Genomic DNA, 17,711 nt, shown 5'->3' with positions numbered 1-17,711 from the left:
ACCTTTCTTGCCTCAGTTGTTAAGGGAATCACTGCAGTTGTTGAGTTAGTAACCCGGTTGTTAAGTGAATCCGGCTTCCCCATTGACTTTGCTTGTCAGAAGGTCACAAATGGGGATCACGTGACCCCAGGGACACTGCAACCGCCGTAAATGTGAACCAGATGCCAAGCGTCTGAATTTGGATCACGTGACCCTGGGGATGCGGAAATGGTCATAAGTGGGAAAAACGGTCATAGTTCACTTTTTTCAGTGCCGTTGTAAATTTGAATGGCCACTAAATGAACTGTGGTAAATCGAGGACTGCCTGTGATATGACTCTCAGCTGCCTTAAGCAGGCCTGAAGGAGAGATGAGTTCAAGCATGAAGGAAGAATGAATTCTCCGGGGCCAATGGTACCTCTGCCTGTTTCAAACTTTCTTCATCCACTTGTCCCTGGGATAGTGCAAGCAGGAACCGCTTGCCATCCGAACCCACCTTTGATGTCCACAGTAGCCCTCACTTCCTTGGCTGCAAAGCTGTTGGCCACTCGGCAGATGTAAACCCCTCCGTCCTCAGAGCTGAGGGGTCTCTGGAAGAGCAAGGTGTCCCCTTTGATCCTCACCCCCCTCGGAAGGGGCTCGTTCAGCCTGTGCAGAGAGCAGAGAAGGGAGGTCAGAACGGAGAAGGAAGCAAACCAGGAGACTTGCCAGTCCTTAGAGGACTTGCCAGAAGGGGAGGGAAGGGGAGGGGAGGGGAGGAGAGAGGGGGAAGGAAAGGAAAAGAAAAAAGAAAAGAAGGGAGAGAGGAGAAGAGGAAGGGGAAAGGGGAAAGGGAAAGGAAAGGAGAGGGGAGAGGGGGGAGAAAAGAAAAGAGAAGAGAAGAGAAGAGAAGAGAAGAGAAGAAAAGAAAAGAAAAGAAAAGAAAAGAAAAGAAAAGAAAAGAAAAGAAAAGAAAAGAAAAGAAAAGAAAAGAAAAGAGAAGGGAGAGAGGAGAAGGGGAAGGGGAAAGGGGAAGGAAAGGAGAGGGGAGGGGAGAGGGGGAAGGAAAGAAAAGAAAAGAGAAGGGAGAGAGTAGAAAGGAAAGGAAAGGAAAGGAAAGGAAAGGAAAGGAAAGGAAAAAGGAAAGGAAGAAGAAGGAAAGGAAAGGAAAGGAAAGGAAAGGAAAGGAAAGGAAAGGAAAGGAAAGGAAAGGAAAGGAATGGAAAGGAGGGAGAGAGGAGAAGGGAAAGGAAAAGAAATTAGAGGGGAGAGGTGAAAGGGAAAAGGGAAAGGAAAGGAAAGGGGAGAGGAGAGGAGAGGGAAGAGAAGGAAAGGAAAGGAAAGGAAAGAAGGGAGAGAGGAAAGAGGAAAGGAAAGGAGAGACAGGAAACAGAAGCAGACACACCAATTCCACTTTCTTGCAGGGCTACATGAACAAAACAGGACAAACCTCCCACCGTCTATTTCCCAGCCTTGGGAAGCTCCGGGGCCTCCCTTCCGGGTTGCCTCCACCCGTTATGCAGCTGAGGGCTCAGCCGTCTCTTATCTGACTGCTCCCCAGGCAGCATCTCTTCACCCCACCTCCCAGGGGTCTCCCCCACATCCCATCCCATCCCCAGAGGTTGCAGATAGCACCAACCCCACCCCCGGACCTAGACGCCAACAATGGCGTGTGAGGAGCTGAGAACGAGCGAGACCGCAATCCTCACAGGCCGCACAACCGTGCAGACACACTCCTAGGAGCTCAGAGAGGCAAGTGTTTCCGAACAGCATCCCACGGCACGTCTCTCTTCCTTGACTTCTACCGCTGATAAATTACTCTCCCATTCATGGCAGGGCAGCCTCGTTAGGGCGAGTTGTTAATACTCATTCTCCAGGTTTTAGCACGCAACACCCATTCGATACGTGCGCCAGGCTCGTGCTTTCCTTAGTGCGACGAATGGGCTGCCACTCGCACAGCTCATTACTTAATAGTATTTCTTCCCCTCACCCTTTCTTTTAAATATTCAGAAGCTATTCCCTACACTAGCTTTCGGTGCAACAGTTGGGAAGAAATAGCTCGAAAACAATTAGATTGACCGGACTGCCCTCTGTCAGGAATGACGGAGGGACTTCTGCTTGGGCAGGGGGTTGGACTAGATGACCTACGAGGTCCCTTCCAAGTCTGTTAATCTGTCTAATCATCTCGATGAAAAATGCTCAAAACCTGGGCAGGGCGGGGCCCAACGTCTTCAAGGGCTCAGAGAAATGTTGAGGGTGACAAAAGATTTTCAGCGGGCCAAAAACTGAGGCTTATTTTAAGAAATAAAGGAGGATCAGGTGGTCCTGGATTTAGGACCATTCATTTAGCGACCCTCCCAGGGTTACAATGACGCTAACAAAGTGACTCACGACCAGCCCTTGTACTCTTGCCCCATTTCACGGCCTCCCTTGCCCCAGTTGTTAAGTGAATCCGGCTTACCCAACAACTTGGCTCGACAGAAGGTCGCCAAAGGGGATGACGTGACCCCGGGACACCGCGACCGTCATAAATGTGAGTTCAGTTGCCAAGTGTCTGAATTTTGATCCATGTGACCATGGGGGGGGGCGGGGGGAAATGCCGCAAGGGTGGCAAGTGCGAGAAGTCCCTTTTTTCAAGGCCTTTGATTGCACACTAAATAAACGGTGGTAAGCCGAGGACCGCCTGTGCCTTGCTGACACCTGGGTTGTGATCTTTTTTTGCTGGTTCAAATAACTCAAGGGCTAGCTCTCTTTCTCTCCCTTTGCTGGCTGTTCCTCCACCCCCAAGGACATGTTGCGACTGGTGTTAACAGGGAAGAGAAATGGGGGGGGGGGAGAGAGAAAGAGGGAAGGACCCATGACATCATCAACGATAGGTGCCGAAATCAAAGGAATGCCTTCCCTTTTCCCACGGTGACCTGATTAGCGGAGCCGGTGCTGAAACCTGTTCGGGCCCCACCCAAACTCTGCACACGCGGATTCCAGCAGCATCGGAGCTGCCGGGAGAAGATCAGCCTGGTGCCCGCTGCTGCGCCCCCACCCCAAACCCAAACACTGATTCAAACCCCAACCCAAATCTTAACTCCAACCCCAGCCCACGGCCTCGCGTGGGCATTGGTGCATGCAGCAGAGCTGCCCGGATGTGCAATTTGATGGGGAAACCCATCTGTATTTTTATTTTTATTTGTATTAAGAAAGGAAACACCCGGGGGCTCTGACGAAGGGCTTTAAATGCACAGGTCACAAGACATTACTGTCTCTCCTGGGCAGGGGGTTGGTCTAGAAGACCTCCAAGGGTCCCTCCCAGCTCGACAAATCTAGGTTTCTTCAAGCGCATGTTTGTCATTGCCTTTAAAAATGGTACATTCTTCGCAGGAAGGGCGGCCAGAAGCCGTTCTTTGGATCCTTGCATTAGAGAGCAACTGACGAAGTCCTTGACTTACGGACGCAAATTTAGGCCAGAATTTCCATTGCTAAGCGAGGCAGTTGTTAAGTGATTCTGATGACAGCCACCTTCCAGTTCCTGAGGGGCTGACACAAATAAGGGGGGCTGGGGGTGTCAACCAGTTCTCCAAAGCGCCTGAAGGCAGGAAAATAAGCAACGGATGGAAATTAATCAAGGAGAGAAGCAACTTGTAACTAAGGAGGAATGTCCTGACAGTTAGAACAATTAACCAGTGGAACAACCTGCCTCCAGAAGTTCTGGGTGCTCCATCGTTGGAGGTTTTCAAGAAGAGACTGGATAGCCACCTATCTGAAAGGGTATAGGGTCTCCTGCTCGAGCAGAGGGCTGGACTAGATGACCTCCAAGGCCCCTTCCAGCTCTGTTATTCTGTGTAGCCTTTTTCGTCAAGATCACTGCAGTTGTTAAGTGAATCAGCAGTCATTAAGCCAACCCAGCTTCCCTCGTTGACTTTGCTTGTCAGAAGCCGACGGATTGCAGATGGAAATCCCCTGAGCCTGAGACACAAATGCAATTGAGACCAACGCAATATTTTGATCCCAAGGAGATGCTGTGACGGGGCGTAAGTGTGGGAGCTGGTTGTAAGTCATTTTTTTCCCCAGTGCTAAACGAATGTTTTTTTTAACTCAAGCTCTTCTTGTATTTGCTTCTGGGAATCCACCCGGATGGTGTGGATATGTGCAAACGTTGCCTTCATATCATTTATTTTAAGGTGAGGCTGTCAAACTGCAGACGCAATTAAAAGAGAGAGAAGCAGGAAGCGGAGGGTTCAGAAACAGCCATGCCTGTCCGGGGAACATACCATCGGACAAACCTGCCCACGGGGGCTCGACGCCCACCCCAGCTCCAGGCCTGGGAATCTGGCCAGTTTTTTTTTCTTTTTCTTCTTCAAAGACTTTTCTAATGTCAGCAGGGTGGGATCCATGTGGGTCTCGGGGTGGGGGTGGGGTGCCGCAAAGGGCAGGTGGTGTGATTGAGAAGATGGTGCATTTCCTAAGTCTCAGCAGTGTTGAACGGAAGAAGAACAGAATAACAGAGCAGCAAGGGACCTTGGAGGTCTTCTAGTCCAACCCCTTGTTCAAGCAGGAGAGCCTAGACCATTTCAGACAAATGTTGTCCAATCTCTTCTTAAGAACCTCCAGTGATGGAGCACTCACAACTTCTGGAGGAAATCCGTTCCACTGATTAATTGTTCTCACAGTCAGGAAGTTTCTCCTTAGTTCCAGGTTGCTTCTTTCCTTGATTAGTTTCCATCCATCGTTTGTTGTCTGGCCCTCTGGTTCTTTGGAGAATAATTTGACCCCGTCCTCTCTGTGGCAGCCCCTCAAATATTGGAACTCTGCTATCATGTCACCCCTGGTCCTTCTTTTCTCTAAAAGGTAAAGGTAAAGGTTCCCCCGCACATGCGTGCTAGTCATTTCCAACTCTAGGGGCCGGTGCTCACCTCCGTTTCAAAGCCGAAGAGCCAGCGCTTGTCCGAGGACGTCTCCGTGGTCATGTGGCCAGCATGACTAGACGCCAAAGGCACACGGAACGCTGTTACCTTCCCACCGGAGTGGTCCCTATTTTTCTACTTGCATTTTTTTTAACGTGCTTTCGAACTGCTAGGTTGGCAGAAGCTGGGACGAGTAACAGGCGCTCACTCTGCTACGCGGCACTCGGGATTCGACCCGCCAAACGGCCAACCTTCTGATTGACAAGCTCAGCATCCTAACCCACTGAGCCACCGCGTCCCTCATTAAACTAGACCTACCCAATTCCAACAGCCGTTCTTTACCTTGTCCTCTTTGTTGTTCTTCTCTGCACTCTTTCTAGTTCTAGTTTTCTTTCTAGTTTCAATGATGATGATGATGATGATAGAGTTGTAAGGGACCTTGGAGGTCTTCTAGTCCAATCCCCTGCTCAGGCAGGAAACCTTATGCCATCCTGGACAAATGGCTTCCAGTCTCCTCTTAAAAACTTCCAGTGTTGGAGCACTCACAACTTGTGTGTCAGGCAGGTTGTGTGTCTTAAAGTTTTTCATTTTCATTTTTCCCAACTCTCCCCCACGCATATCAACAAATGTACCGTAATATTTTATCAAGCATTAACATACATTCTTTTTTACATTCTTACCTATCAGATACTCTTAATAACATAAATACATACAGATAAAGTTTGGTGTGGCTCGTCCATTTCCCCTTTTACTGTATCCACCTCTCTTCCTTCTTCTCTACCTTCTTTCTCCCTTTCTCCTCGTTCTCCTCTTTCTTCCCTGCTTCCCTCTTTCCTTCACCACTCCCCTCCCATTTCTCCCCACTTCTCCTCCTCTTCTCCTAACTTCTGGAGGCAGGCTGTTCCACTGGTTAATTGTTCTAGAGAAAGCCTCTCTCAGAACCCTTTATTGCCCTCAAGCCAAGAGACCACGTTCTGGGCAGGCCACCAAGCTGCCAACCTGGGCTGCTCCGGGGCCCTTCCGCCGCCGTGGGACAAGTCCTGCAGGGCGGCAGCTGGCAACGGCATTGTGTTCCTGCCGGCCGCACCCCCCAGGAAGCCTCCCCCCCCAGCCGTGCTGACTTGGCTGTTCCTTCCCGGCTTGCCACAAAGGCCACGAGCTGCCTTCTGCCCTGAGGCTCCTTACCCGAAACCCACGGCAAGTCCCGGCTGGTCCCTCCCCAAACACAAAGGCAGCTTACGAGACGGGCGGGAAGGAGGTGTGTTTCTGGAGGATCAGGCTGTCGCTTTCCGTGGGACCCGTGGGAGATGGCTGTGGCAGCCCTGCCAGATCTGGTGCCCGGCAGGATTAGCGTGGCTACGGGGCCCACCTCTTCTCTTGGGCTTGGGAGGAAGTGGAGGCACCCAGAGGGTATCATTTAAAAGGCACGCTGGGGCGATCAGCACTCTGCAGGCGTAGGTGGTCCTTGACTTACGGCCATTCATTCAGAGACTCACTTGACCATCGCCTTGCTTAGCAACGGAAATTCTGGTCCCACTGTGGTTATAACTTCAGGACTACCTGTATGCCTTGCAGGGAGGGAGGGAGGGAGGGAGGAAAAGGAGGGAAGGAAGGAGGGAAGGAAGGAAAGAGGAGGAAGAGGAAGGAAGGAAGGAAGGAAGGAAGGAAGGAAGGAAGGAAGGAAGGAAGGAAGGAAGGAAGGAAGGAAGGAAAAGGGGAAGAAGGGAAGGAGGGAGGGAGGGAGGGAAGAAGGAAAGAGGAGGAAGAGGAAGAAAGGTAGGAAGGAAGGACGTAAAAGGGAAAGGAGGGAAGGAAGGAAGGAAAAGGGGAAAGAGGGAAGGAGGGAGGGAAGAAGGAAAGAGGAGGAAGAAAGAAAAGAAAGAAGGATGGAAGAAAGGAAGTAAAACAGAAAGGAGGGAAGGAAGGAAGGAAAAGGGGAAGGAGGAGGAAGAGGAAGGAAGGAAGGAAGGAAGGAAGGAAGGAAGGAAGGAAGGAAGGAAGGAAGGAAGGAAGGAAGGAAGGAAAAATAGAGAAGGGAGATTGGTAGGGTGTAAGGAAAGAAGGCTGGGGAATTCTGGGAGTTGAAGTCCACAAGTCTTCAAGTGCCAAGTCTGGAGACCCCCGTTCTAACCAACAGCCCACTGAAGAAACCAAGTTCAAATCCTTGCCCCCTCTGCTACTAGGCTGCACCAATAAGCCAGGAATCAAGGCTAAAGGCATCGCATCAGACTCACCGAGACCAGTTGTAGTTGGGGGGTGGGTTCCCATCTCCGAGGCACTTCAAAGAAGCCCCTTCCTTGCCTTCTGTCCAGTCCTGCTCCGGCTCGTGACCCAGGATGGAAGCATCCGAGAGGTCTGCACGAGGGAGGGCATGCAAGGTTAGGCAAACAGAAGGGACGGGGAAGCCCATACCCATGTGGCACAGCTGCCTTGCAACCAGGTCCTCGGGCTGAAGCTTCTCAGTGGAGAAGAAGGTAGAGAAGTGAACAGGACAAAGCCACAATTAACACCCCAAGTCAAACCTCAAGCCAAAAGAATATGATCACCAGGACTACAGACAACATGCAGGTCTGTCTGTCTGTCTTTTTCTATCATCACCTACCTACCTATTTATCCATCATCATCATTATCATCTCTATCTATCTATCTATCTATCTATCTATCTATCTATCTATCTATCTATCTATCTATCTATCTATCTACCTATCTCTCATCCGTCTATCTATCTATCTATCTATCTATCTATCTATCTATCTATCTATCTATCTATCTATCTATCTCTCATCCGTCTATCTATCTATCTATCTATCTATCTATCTATCTATCTATCTATCTATCTATCTCTCATCCGCCTGCCTATCTATCTATCTATCTATCTATCTATCTATCTATCTATCTATCTATCTATCTATCATCTATCTACCCATCTCTCTCTTTCTTATCATCTATCAATCATCTATCTACCTATCTCTCATCTATCTATCTATCTATCTATCTATCTATCTATCTATCTATCTATCTACCTACCTACCTACCTACCTACCTACCTACCTATCTATCTCTCATCCGTCTGTCTGTCTGTCTGTCTGTCTATCTATCTATCTGTCTGTCTGTCTGTCTGTCTGTCTGTCTGTCTATCTATCATCTATCTACCCATCTCTCTCTCTCTCTCTTTCTTATCATCTATCAATCATCTATCTCATCCGTCTGTCTATCTATCTATCTATCTATCTATCTATCTATCTATCTATCTATCTATCTATCTATCTATCTACCCATCTCTCTATCTCTCTTATCATCTATCTATCAATCATCTATCTACCTATCTCTCATCTATCTATCTATCTATCTATCTATCTATCTATCTATCTATCTATCTATCTATCATCACAAATTTATATGGCTGCCCAGTTCACAAACAGGCTTCTTACAACATTAAAAGTCGCAACATAAAAATCCATGAACCCCTACGGCCATGGCAGCAGCCCCCCAGTCAGATCAGCCACTTTATTGGCGCCGTCTCCATTCGGGGTCCCCAGGACCACGGACGAAAACACAGCTTTAGGCCCTTTTGGGAAGCCGACATGGTGGGGGCCACCTCCAAACCTCTGGCGGAATGTTGCTCCATAGAGAAGGGGCCACCATCCAGAAGGCCCTTTTTGGTGGCCCCACCAGATGGACATCCCTGATCGATGGGACCCCTAAAAGCCCTGACTTCCCATCCTGGTGAGCTGGGTGGGGTGTTTCTGCTGTTCCCCCATCTGCAGAGCGTGACAAGCTTAGATCCCCACCTGTTCACACACAGAAAGCCCAAGGGTCAGTCCCAAATTCAAGTGCCACATGAGGGCAGTCTATGCCCTGGGCACGGAAGGTCTACAAAAGACGGCCACGGGAGGACCGGCCTGGTGGAGGCCCAAGTGAAAGCGAGAACAGGTACCTACAGGCCACACTGAGGGTGTGGGTGATCCTCTTCTGATGCTGCAGTCCTGGGTGGGAAACCACACAAGTCAAGGCCTTGCCGTGCATGCTGCGCCCCGGGACCAGGTAGAATTCGCTGGTGACCGAGGCTGAGCGGGAATGCGAGGATTCCAGGTTCTTGGCCGTTCCGCGGACTTCGGTCTCCCAGGTCACGGTGGGGATGGGGTTCCCTTCTGCTGTGCAGGAGGCGGCCAACGTGCGGCCCTGACCTTCCTCCAGCGGGGGTCCCAGGTTCAGAGTCGGCAACGGGGGCACTGCAAAGATACGGAGAAGCCCAAACACAGCTCAGGAGAGGTGACGGGCAGGCTCAGATGGCAGATTGTGGGATCCTGGGTGCTCTCTGAGCTTGGTTGTTTTCTTGCGGACGTTTCACGACCTGACTAGGTAACATCATCCGTGTGAGGGAGTGGGGGGTTTGCTCCACGTTTATCTACAATAACTTGCCCTGCCAGGATTTTTTTGTTTTTGTTTTTGCGGGGGAGGGGAAAGTGATGTTTCTCCTTGGTGGTTCTTTGATTGGAGTATTGCTTCTGCCTGATTGTTTGTCTGGTGGTGATCCCTGCTTATCTAAATGTTGCCTGCTGGAAGGAATTCGTTCTGATCTAATGATGTTGCCTAGCTGGGTAATAAAATGTCTGCATGAAAATCACCAAGCTCTCAGAGACTCATAACCCCCTCCTCCTCCTCCTCCTCCTCCCTACAAACACTCCTCCCTTCTAGCACTGATGATATTCCCTAGTTGGGTCATGAAACGTCTGCAAGAAATAACCAAACTCAGAGAACCCCAAGGACTGCACAGACATTTTCCTCCTCCTCCTCCTCCTCCTCCTCCTCCTCCCTACAAACACTCCTCCCTTCTAGCACTGATGATATTCCCTAGTTTGGTCATGAAATGTCTGCAAGAAAACCACCCGGCTCATTTCAACCCTGAGCTACACATATTCTCCTTTTTCGAGATCCTCTTGCCTTCGAAGAAATACCGGCGTCCATAGGGGTGGGGTGGGGGGTGGGATCGCAAACGTTGAAAGTGGCCTCGTGATGAAGTGATGTAAGCTGTACCCTTTTGTGTTGGACGTTACAACGGTCGACGCGGCTTTCCTTGTACAGAATATCCCGGGATGCAATCTCAGGCAAACGGTCTGAGACCTTGCCAAAGTAGCAAAGCTGAGGGGGGGGGCTGCTTGCATGAGTTCCCCCAGGCCTCCAAAGGGCGGCCCTGGCTGGAAAGGAGAGCAGTCAAGCCTAATGGTGAGAATCAAGGTGTGGTAGCAAAACTCCCAGGCTAAAACCTGGAGGTGATCAAGGCCAGCTTCGGATGTGGAAGTCATGGGTCGACTTTGGACCCACCGTTCTCTCTCTTTCAACCCAGCATACCTCACAGGGTTGTTGTTGGGGGGAAAAAATTACAGAGGAGGGGGTTCTATCTGCGGGGAGTCCTCGACTGACGATCACAATTGGGAGAAGAATTTTTGCTGCTAAAGGAGGGCAGTTGTGAAGGGATTTGCGCCTGATTTTACAGAATAGCTGATTTTACAGCATAGCTTTTACAGCATAGCTTTTACAGAATAGCTTTTACAGCATAGCTTTTACAGAATAGCTGATTTTACAGCATAGCTCTCGCACCTCGATCTCAGAATACAGAATAACAGGGTTGGGTGGGTCTTCGGGGGTCTTCTGGTCCAAACCCCTGCTCAGGCAGGAGACCCTTTTGTCACCGTTGTTAAGTGAATCCCTGCAGTTGTTAAGCAAATCCAGCCTCCCACATTAACGTTGCTTCTTGGAAGCCACTTGGGAAGGATGCGATCACAGGATTGCGAGACGCCACAATCATTGTTCCATGCATCCCAGGTGCCAAGCACCCAAATTTGAATCACACGACCACAGTGATGCTGGGACAGTCGTACGTGTGAGGACCAGTCACTCATTTCAGGTCACTAAACGGTTGCAAGTCATTGAGTATCTGTATACCGTCTTGAGCATCTGGAACAAAAGCAGGAATAATTCTGATCCCCCCCCAAAAAATATAGCACAGGCCGTCCTCGACTTCCAACAGTTCATTTACTGACCATTCAAAGTTACAACAGCACTGAAAACAGTGACTTAGGACTATTTTTCACACTTACGACCGTGCAGCATCCTCATGGGTCACATCACCAAAATTTGGACGCTTGGCAATTGATTCATATTTATGACGGTTGCAGTGCCCTGGGATCACGTGATCCTCTTTTGCAACCTTCTGACAGTGGGGAAGCTGGATTCACTTCACAACCATATTAATAGGAGAGAATAGAATAGAAATTAGAATAGAATGGAATGGAATGGAACAGAACGGAACGGAACGGAACAGAACAGAACAGAACAGAACAGAATAGAATAGAATAGAATAGAATAGAATAGAATAGAATTATGGGATAGAATAGAATAGTGGAATGAAGAATAGAATAGTGGAATGAAAGAATAGAATAGAATAGAATAGAATAGAATAGAATAGAATAGAATAGAATAGAATAGAATAGAATAGAATAGAATAGAATAGAATAGAATAGAATAGAATAGAATAGAATAGAATAGAAATTAGAATAGAATAGAATAATGGAATAGAATAGAATAATGGAATAGAATTAGAATAATGGAATGGAATTAGAATTAGAATGGAATGGAATTAGAATAGAATTGGAATGGAATTAGAATAGAATTGGAATAGAATAGAATAGAATAGAATAGAATAGAATAGAATAGAATAGAATAGAATAGAATAGAATAGAATAGAATAGAATAGAATAGAATAGAATAGAATAGAATGGAGTGGAGTGGAGTGGAGTGGAGTGGAGCTAGAAGGGACCTTGAAGGTCTTCTAGTCCAGCCCCCTGCTCAAGCAGAAGAACCTAGACCATTTCAGACAAGGGACTGTCTAATCTTTTCTTAAAGATCTCCAGTGATGGAGCGCCCACGATTTCTGGTGGCAAGCTGTTCCGCTGGTTAATTGTCCTCACTGTTGGGAAGTTTCTCCTTAATTCCAGGTTGTTTCTCTCTTTGGTCAGTTTCCAACCGTTGTTTCTTGTCCTGCCCTCTGGTGCTTTGGAGAATAATTTGGCTCTTCTTTGTGGCAGCCTCTCAAATACTGGAATATGGTTCACTTAACAACTGTGGTCAAAAAAGCTGTAAAATGGGGCAAACCTCACTTAACAAATGTCTTGCTTGGCAACATAAATGTGGGGCTCCATTGTGGTCGTAAGTTGAGGACCGCCTGTAATCAGTACAGATTGGCGCCGTGCCAGCACCGGCCATGAAGTTCCGGCCTTTGGGACAACAGAAGCTGACAAAGTCCCAGATGGGCGTCTTTGTGGCTGAGTCCCTGTGCGTCTGGTGTGTGTGTGTGTGTGTGTGTGTGTGCGTGTGTGCGTGTGTGTGTCCTTAATTTTCATGCTCCTGGAGCTAAATGAAATAGATACCCCCATTTCTCCATCCTGAAATGCATTTTCTCCTCTCCAGGAGTTGGTTGGGCTGCGGAGAGACCCACTTAGGACAACTAAGGCCTGTCCAGTTTCACCTGCCCAATTTCAAAATCCCGTTAAAATCCTGGAAACAAGCGCTGATCCTAATTGCCCTAAAACCCTGCACACTTTTGGAGCTATAATTAAAGGCAGGTCTGGGAAGGGCCCCGGGCCCCACTCTGAGCCAGGGGGACGGTGTGGCCTCCTTTGGGGCATAAGGGCCGGCTCCTCTGGGTCCGTGCAGAGAGCCACCCACCCTCCTAGCTCGGCCACCCGTCCACTCGGAGCGCAAGGAGAAGCTCGGGGTTGGGAAGACCCCCAAGGGCCAGTTCAGTCCTGCATACCTACAGGTAGTCCCCGACTTACAACCGTTCGTTTAATGACCGTTTGAAATTACAACAGCGCGGAAAAAAGTGACTCATGATCGTTTTTCACACTTACGAGCCATGCAGCGTCCCCAACGGTCAGGTGATCAGAATTCAGACGCTTGGCAAGTGACTCATATTTATGATGGTCGCAGTGTCCCGTGTGTGTGTGTGTTTGTGTGTGTGTGTGTCATGGCATCCCCTTTGGTGACCTTCTGACCGGCAAAGTCAAAGGGGAAGCCGGGATTCACTTAACAACCCTGTTACTAAGTTAACCACTGCGGTGATTCACTTAACAACAGGAGCAAGGAAGGTCGTAAAACGGGGCACTTAACAGCTGTTTTGTTAGCGACAGAAATTCTAGGCTCAATTCTGGCCGTAAGTTGAGGATGAACTGTAGTTCATTTAATGACCGCTCGAAGTTACAACAGCACTGAAAAAGGTGACTTCTGACCGGTGTTCACACTTACGGCCACCGCAGCCTCCCCAAACAGCCATAAATGCGGGCCAGGTGCTGAGCATCCGAAATGTGATCGCCTGGCCAGGAGGTCACCCTCCAGTGAACTTCAGAACGGGGTTACAAATACCCCCGAGGAGGTTGCCGCAATGGTCGTGAGTGTGAAAAATGGTCATAAGTCATTACTTTTTTCAGTGCCATGGTAACTTCAAACGGTCGTTAAATGAACGGTTGTTAAGTTGAGGGCTGCCTGTGCATATGCAGGACAGAAGAACAGTCAAAAGCCACTTTTTTATAGTCCTGTTGTAACTTCGAACAGTCTCTAAAGGAACTACAGGTCGTCCTCGACTTATGACCCCAATTGAGCCCCAAAATTTCTGTTGCTCATAAAACAGTTGTTAAGTGAGTTTGGTCCCATTTTACGCCACAGTTGCCACAGTTGTTAAGCGAACCAATTTAGTAACAGGGTGGTTACGTGAATCCTGCTTGGCCACTGTCTCTGCTTGTCAGAAGGTCACAAAAAGGGGGCCACGGGCCCCTGAAACCGTCATAAATACGAGTCAGTGGCCAAGCATCTGAATTTTGGTCACATGACCACAGGGATGCCTCAAGAATCGTAAGTGTGAAAAACAGTCGTAAGTCCCTCTTTTCCCCGTGATGCTGTAACTTGGAACGGTCACTGTTGTAAATCGCAGCCCGCCTGTGTTGCTGCACCTCCTCAGCTGTGCTTACCTAGGACCTTGAGGGCCAGGTGGGACTCGAAGTTGCCCCGGGGAAAGGTGATGAGGTGGCACTCGTAGTTGCCCTCGTCGGCCTGCACCGCGTTCTTCAGCAGGACGGAGCCGTTGACCAAGGGCCCCTGGCCCTGGCGCAGCACCCGGCCCGCATAGGCCTCCTGGATGTGGACCCCGTGCTCCAAATTCAGGATGGCCAGCTCCACGCTCCGCCCGCCCTCCCCTCGCTTCAGCCAGGTGACCTGCAGCACCGTCTCGTCCGGCGTGGCCTGGTAACCGCAGGGGAGCACCACGTCTTTGCCAAACACCGCCGTCACGCTGCTCCGGGACTCCAACACTCGGGCCAGCAGACCTGAGGAGATGGCAGAAAGGAAGGGCGTGAACAGGGCCCGCGCGAGGGGGGGCTCCCAAGTTTAATCCCGTGAGAAAAAGAGAAGGCGTGATTTTAGCATCGTGCAATGCAAGTTCTCCTGTCTTTAAAACAACCGCCCCGTTAGCCAAAGTCGACAGAAAAATGCTCAGGTTGAGGAAGCAAAAAAACTGCGTGTACGTGGAAGAATTGCTTGGGGAAAGTCGTGCAGGTTGGGCAAAATTACAAATAAGGGTTTCTGTTTGTTTCTTTGCAGAAATGTGTACCAAGACAACTGAAGCTTTAAAAAAAACCACCATAAAACTCTTTAAGTTCCTGCAATCAACTTGACAAATTCAGGGAAAGTTGAACTGGAGTCCCAAGGGCCAGTCTGTCCTAACCACCGGTGGATCGATCAGTCGGAAGGGACCTTGGAGGTCTTCTAGTCTGACCCCCTGCCCAAGATCATAGAATCATAGACTCAAGGGGCCAGAAGGTACCTTGGAGGTCTTCTAGTCTGACCCCCTGCCCAAGATCATAGAATCATAGACTCAAGGGGCCAGAAGGTACCTTGGAGGTCTTCTAGTCTGACCCCGCTGCCCAAGCTCATAGAATCATAGAATCAAGGGGCCGGAAGGTACCTTGGAGGTCTTCTAGTCTGACCCCCTGCCCAAGCTCATAGAATCATAGAATCAAGGGGCCGGAAGGGACCGTGGAGGTCTTCTAGTCTGACCCCCCCTGCCCAAGCTCATAGAATCATAGACTCAAGGGGCCGGAAGGGACCGTGGAGGTCTTCTAGTCCGACCCCCTGCCCAAGATCATAGAATCACAGAATCAACCTTGGAGGTCCTCTAGTCCAACCGGCTCCGCCAGGTATGAATGAAAACGCCTTCCGTGTCGCCTTCTCCTCCGAGCCCCACCTTCGGCTCAGAGGAGCTCCTCAAATCGGCTGCAAGTGGCGTGCCCAGGAAAGTGGACAGGCCCGGCAGTCCGGCTCAACCTGCCTGCACAGATGCCGAAGCTTTGCCCCGGCTTGTGCGGATCCTGCCCCTCCCTCCCTCCCTCCCTCCCTGCCATGGTTTCCTCCGCAGGAGGAGTGCTCTGTCACACACGCCTTGCAAAATCCCAGCTTCTGCCTGGATAAGCAGTTTTCTCCCTCTTGTGTTTTAAAGGCCCAGGCCCGTCCTTCAAACTCCGCAGCTTCTCACACCCGATAGAAGGGCACGGCTTCTCCCGTGGGCTTCTGGTTCTCCCCTGCTTTTTTCCCCCTTTCAGGTCGTCTTCAACTCATGTCCACAATTGGGCCCAATGTTTCTGTTGCTAAGTGAGGACCCAGATTGTTGGGGGGCAATTAAGGTGACTTTGTAAAAATGCCGCTTGGGGTGTGTGTGAAAGCCCTAACAAGCAGGCATACACATAGAATGAAGGCTATTGCTAAGCTTGTAAGCCGCCCTGAGTCTTCGGAGAAGGGCGGGATATAAATGGAATAAAAATAAAAAATAAAAATAAAATAAAAGTGAAAGATTTGTGAAGCAAATTTTGCCCCACTGAACGACATTTCTTGTCCCTGTCGTTAAGGGAATCGCCGCAGTTAAGTTAGCAAAATGGTTGTTGAGTGAATCTGTCTTCCCCATTGACTTTGCTGGTGGCGAGTTTGTAAAAGGGGATCACCGCAACCGTCATAAGTGTGAGTAAGTTGCTGAGCACCCGAAGTTTGATCACGTGGCCACGGGGAGGCTGCAACGGTCGTCGGTGTGAAAAACCGGTCATAACTCACTTTTTCAAGCCTGTTGTAACTTTGAATGGTCACTAAATGAGGACTACCTGCACCTTGCTGTGGAATCTACTTTGGGGATAGGTCAGGCATTCATTATCCCAGCCAAGCTGGCTGGGGAATTCTGGGAAATGAAGTCTACAAGTCTTAAAGTTGCCAAGGTTGCAGAGCCTTGCTATAGGGTCTTCTGCCTCGAGCAGAGGGTTGGACTAGAAGACCTCCAAGGTCCCTTCCAGCTCTGTTACTGGGTTACTCTCACAGAGAAGTGGGTGCTCTGGCTTCTCATTTCAGGCCGTTTCCTCGCAAGGGGCCACATCATCCATCTGGCATGTGCTCCTTTCCTTGGGAATCACCCCTCCTTGTGAAAGACAACAACAGGACAAGAGAGGAAAGGCTAGCCTCTCAGTGCTACCGTCCCCCCCCCATCAGAGGAGGGCCCGGCTTCCTTCCCGGCCTGTCGTGGCCCCCAGCCTGACTCAGCCCTTCATTCACACCTGGCAAACGGGCCCCCAGCCATGAGATCCAGACCAGGAAACACAAGCCTTCTATTGCAAAGTCAACAGTAAACACCCGAGGTCTGGCTACTGAACAGCTTCCTCATACCAGGATTAAAACCTCCTCCTCCTCCTCCTCCTCCTCCTCCTCCTCCCTTCATACCCCACTCCCTTCTACACTGATGAAGTTACCTAGTTGGATAATGAAATATTTGCAAAAAGCCCCACCAAGCTCAGAAAGCACCAAGGACCCCACCATTCTCCTCAAATCCCCCTCCCTTCTAGCACCGAGGATCTTCTTCTTCTTCTTCTTCTTCTTCTTCTTCTTCTTCTTCTTCTTCTTCTTCTTCTTCTTCTTCTTCTTCTTCTTCTTCTTCTTCTTCTTCCTCCTCCTCCTCCTCCTCCTCCTCTTCTTCTTCTTCTTCCTCCTTCTCCTCCTCCTCCTCCTCCTCCTCTTCTTCTTCTTCTTCTTCTTCTTCTTCTTCTTCTTCTTCTTCTTCTTCTTCTTCTTCTTCCTCCTCCTCCTCCTCCTCCTCTTCTTCTTCTTCTTCCTCCTTCTCCTCCTCCTCTTCTCCTTCTTCTTCTTCTTCTTCTTCTTCTTCTTCTTCTTCTTCTTCTTCTTCTTCTTGTTCTTCTTCTTCTTCTTCTTCTTCCTCCTCCTCCTTCTTCTTCTTCTTCTTCTTCTTCCTTCTCCTCCTCCTCTTCCTCCTCCTCCTCCTCTTCTTCTTCTTCTTCCTCCTCCTCCTCCTCTTCTTCTTCTTCTTCCTCCTTCTCCTCCTCTTCCTCCTCCTCCTCCTCCTCTCTTCTTCTTCTTCTTCCTCCTCCTCCTCCTCCTCTTCCTCCTCCTCCTCCTCTTCTTCTTCTTCTTCTTCCTCCTCCTCCTCCTCCTCTTCTTCTTCTCTTCTTCCTCCTTCTCCTCCCTCCTCTTCCTCCTCCTCCTCTTCTTCTTCTTCTTCTTCTTCCTTCTCCTCCTCCTCTTCTTCTTCTTCTTCTTCCTCCTTCTCCTCCTCCTCTTCCTCCTCCTCCTCCTCCTCTTCTTCTTCTTCTTCTTCTCCTCCTCCTCCTCCTCCTCTTCTTCTTCTTCTTCTTCCTCCTTCTCCTCCTCCTCCTCCTCCTTCTTCTTCTTCTCTCTTCCTCCTTCTCCTCCTCCTCTTCTCCTCCTCCTCTTCTTCTTCTTTCTTTTTCTCCTTCTCCTCCTCCTCCTCCTCTTC

General features: G+C 49.5%; 1 protein-coding gene across 1 annotated transcript in view; it reads right to left on the bottom strand.

The window, feature by feature from the left end:
- Positions 1-17,711, bottom strand: part of NECTIN4 (nectin cell adhesion molecule 4) — a 42,317-nt gene that overhangs the window by 9,210 nt on the left and 15,396 nt on the right. Inside the window, exons 2-5 of the mRNA XM_081340506.1 lie at positions 13,882-14,235; positions 8,797-9,087; positions 7,090-7,210; positions 475-626 (exon numbers count right to left, since the gene is read on the bottom strand). Coding sequence (XP_081196632.1) covers positions 475-626; positions 7,090-7,210; positions 8,797-9,087; positions 13,882-14,235 — 918 coding nt within the window. The remainder of the gene's footprint in view (positions 1-474; positions 627-7,089; positions 7,211-8,796; positions 9,088-13,881; positions 14,236-17,711) is intronic.

Source organism: Vipera berus (assembly GCF_964194415.1).
Source record: "Vipera berus genome assembly, chromosome: 16".
Taxonomy (NCBI): Eukaryota; Metazoa; Chordata; class Lepidosauria; order Squamata; family Viperidae; genus Vipera; species Vipera berus.
The sequence above is the reverse complement of the archived record's forward strand: the minus strand, read 5'-3'. Positions and strand labels throughout refer to the sequence as shown.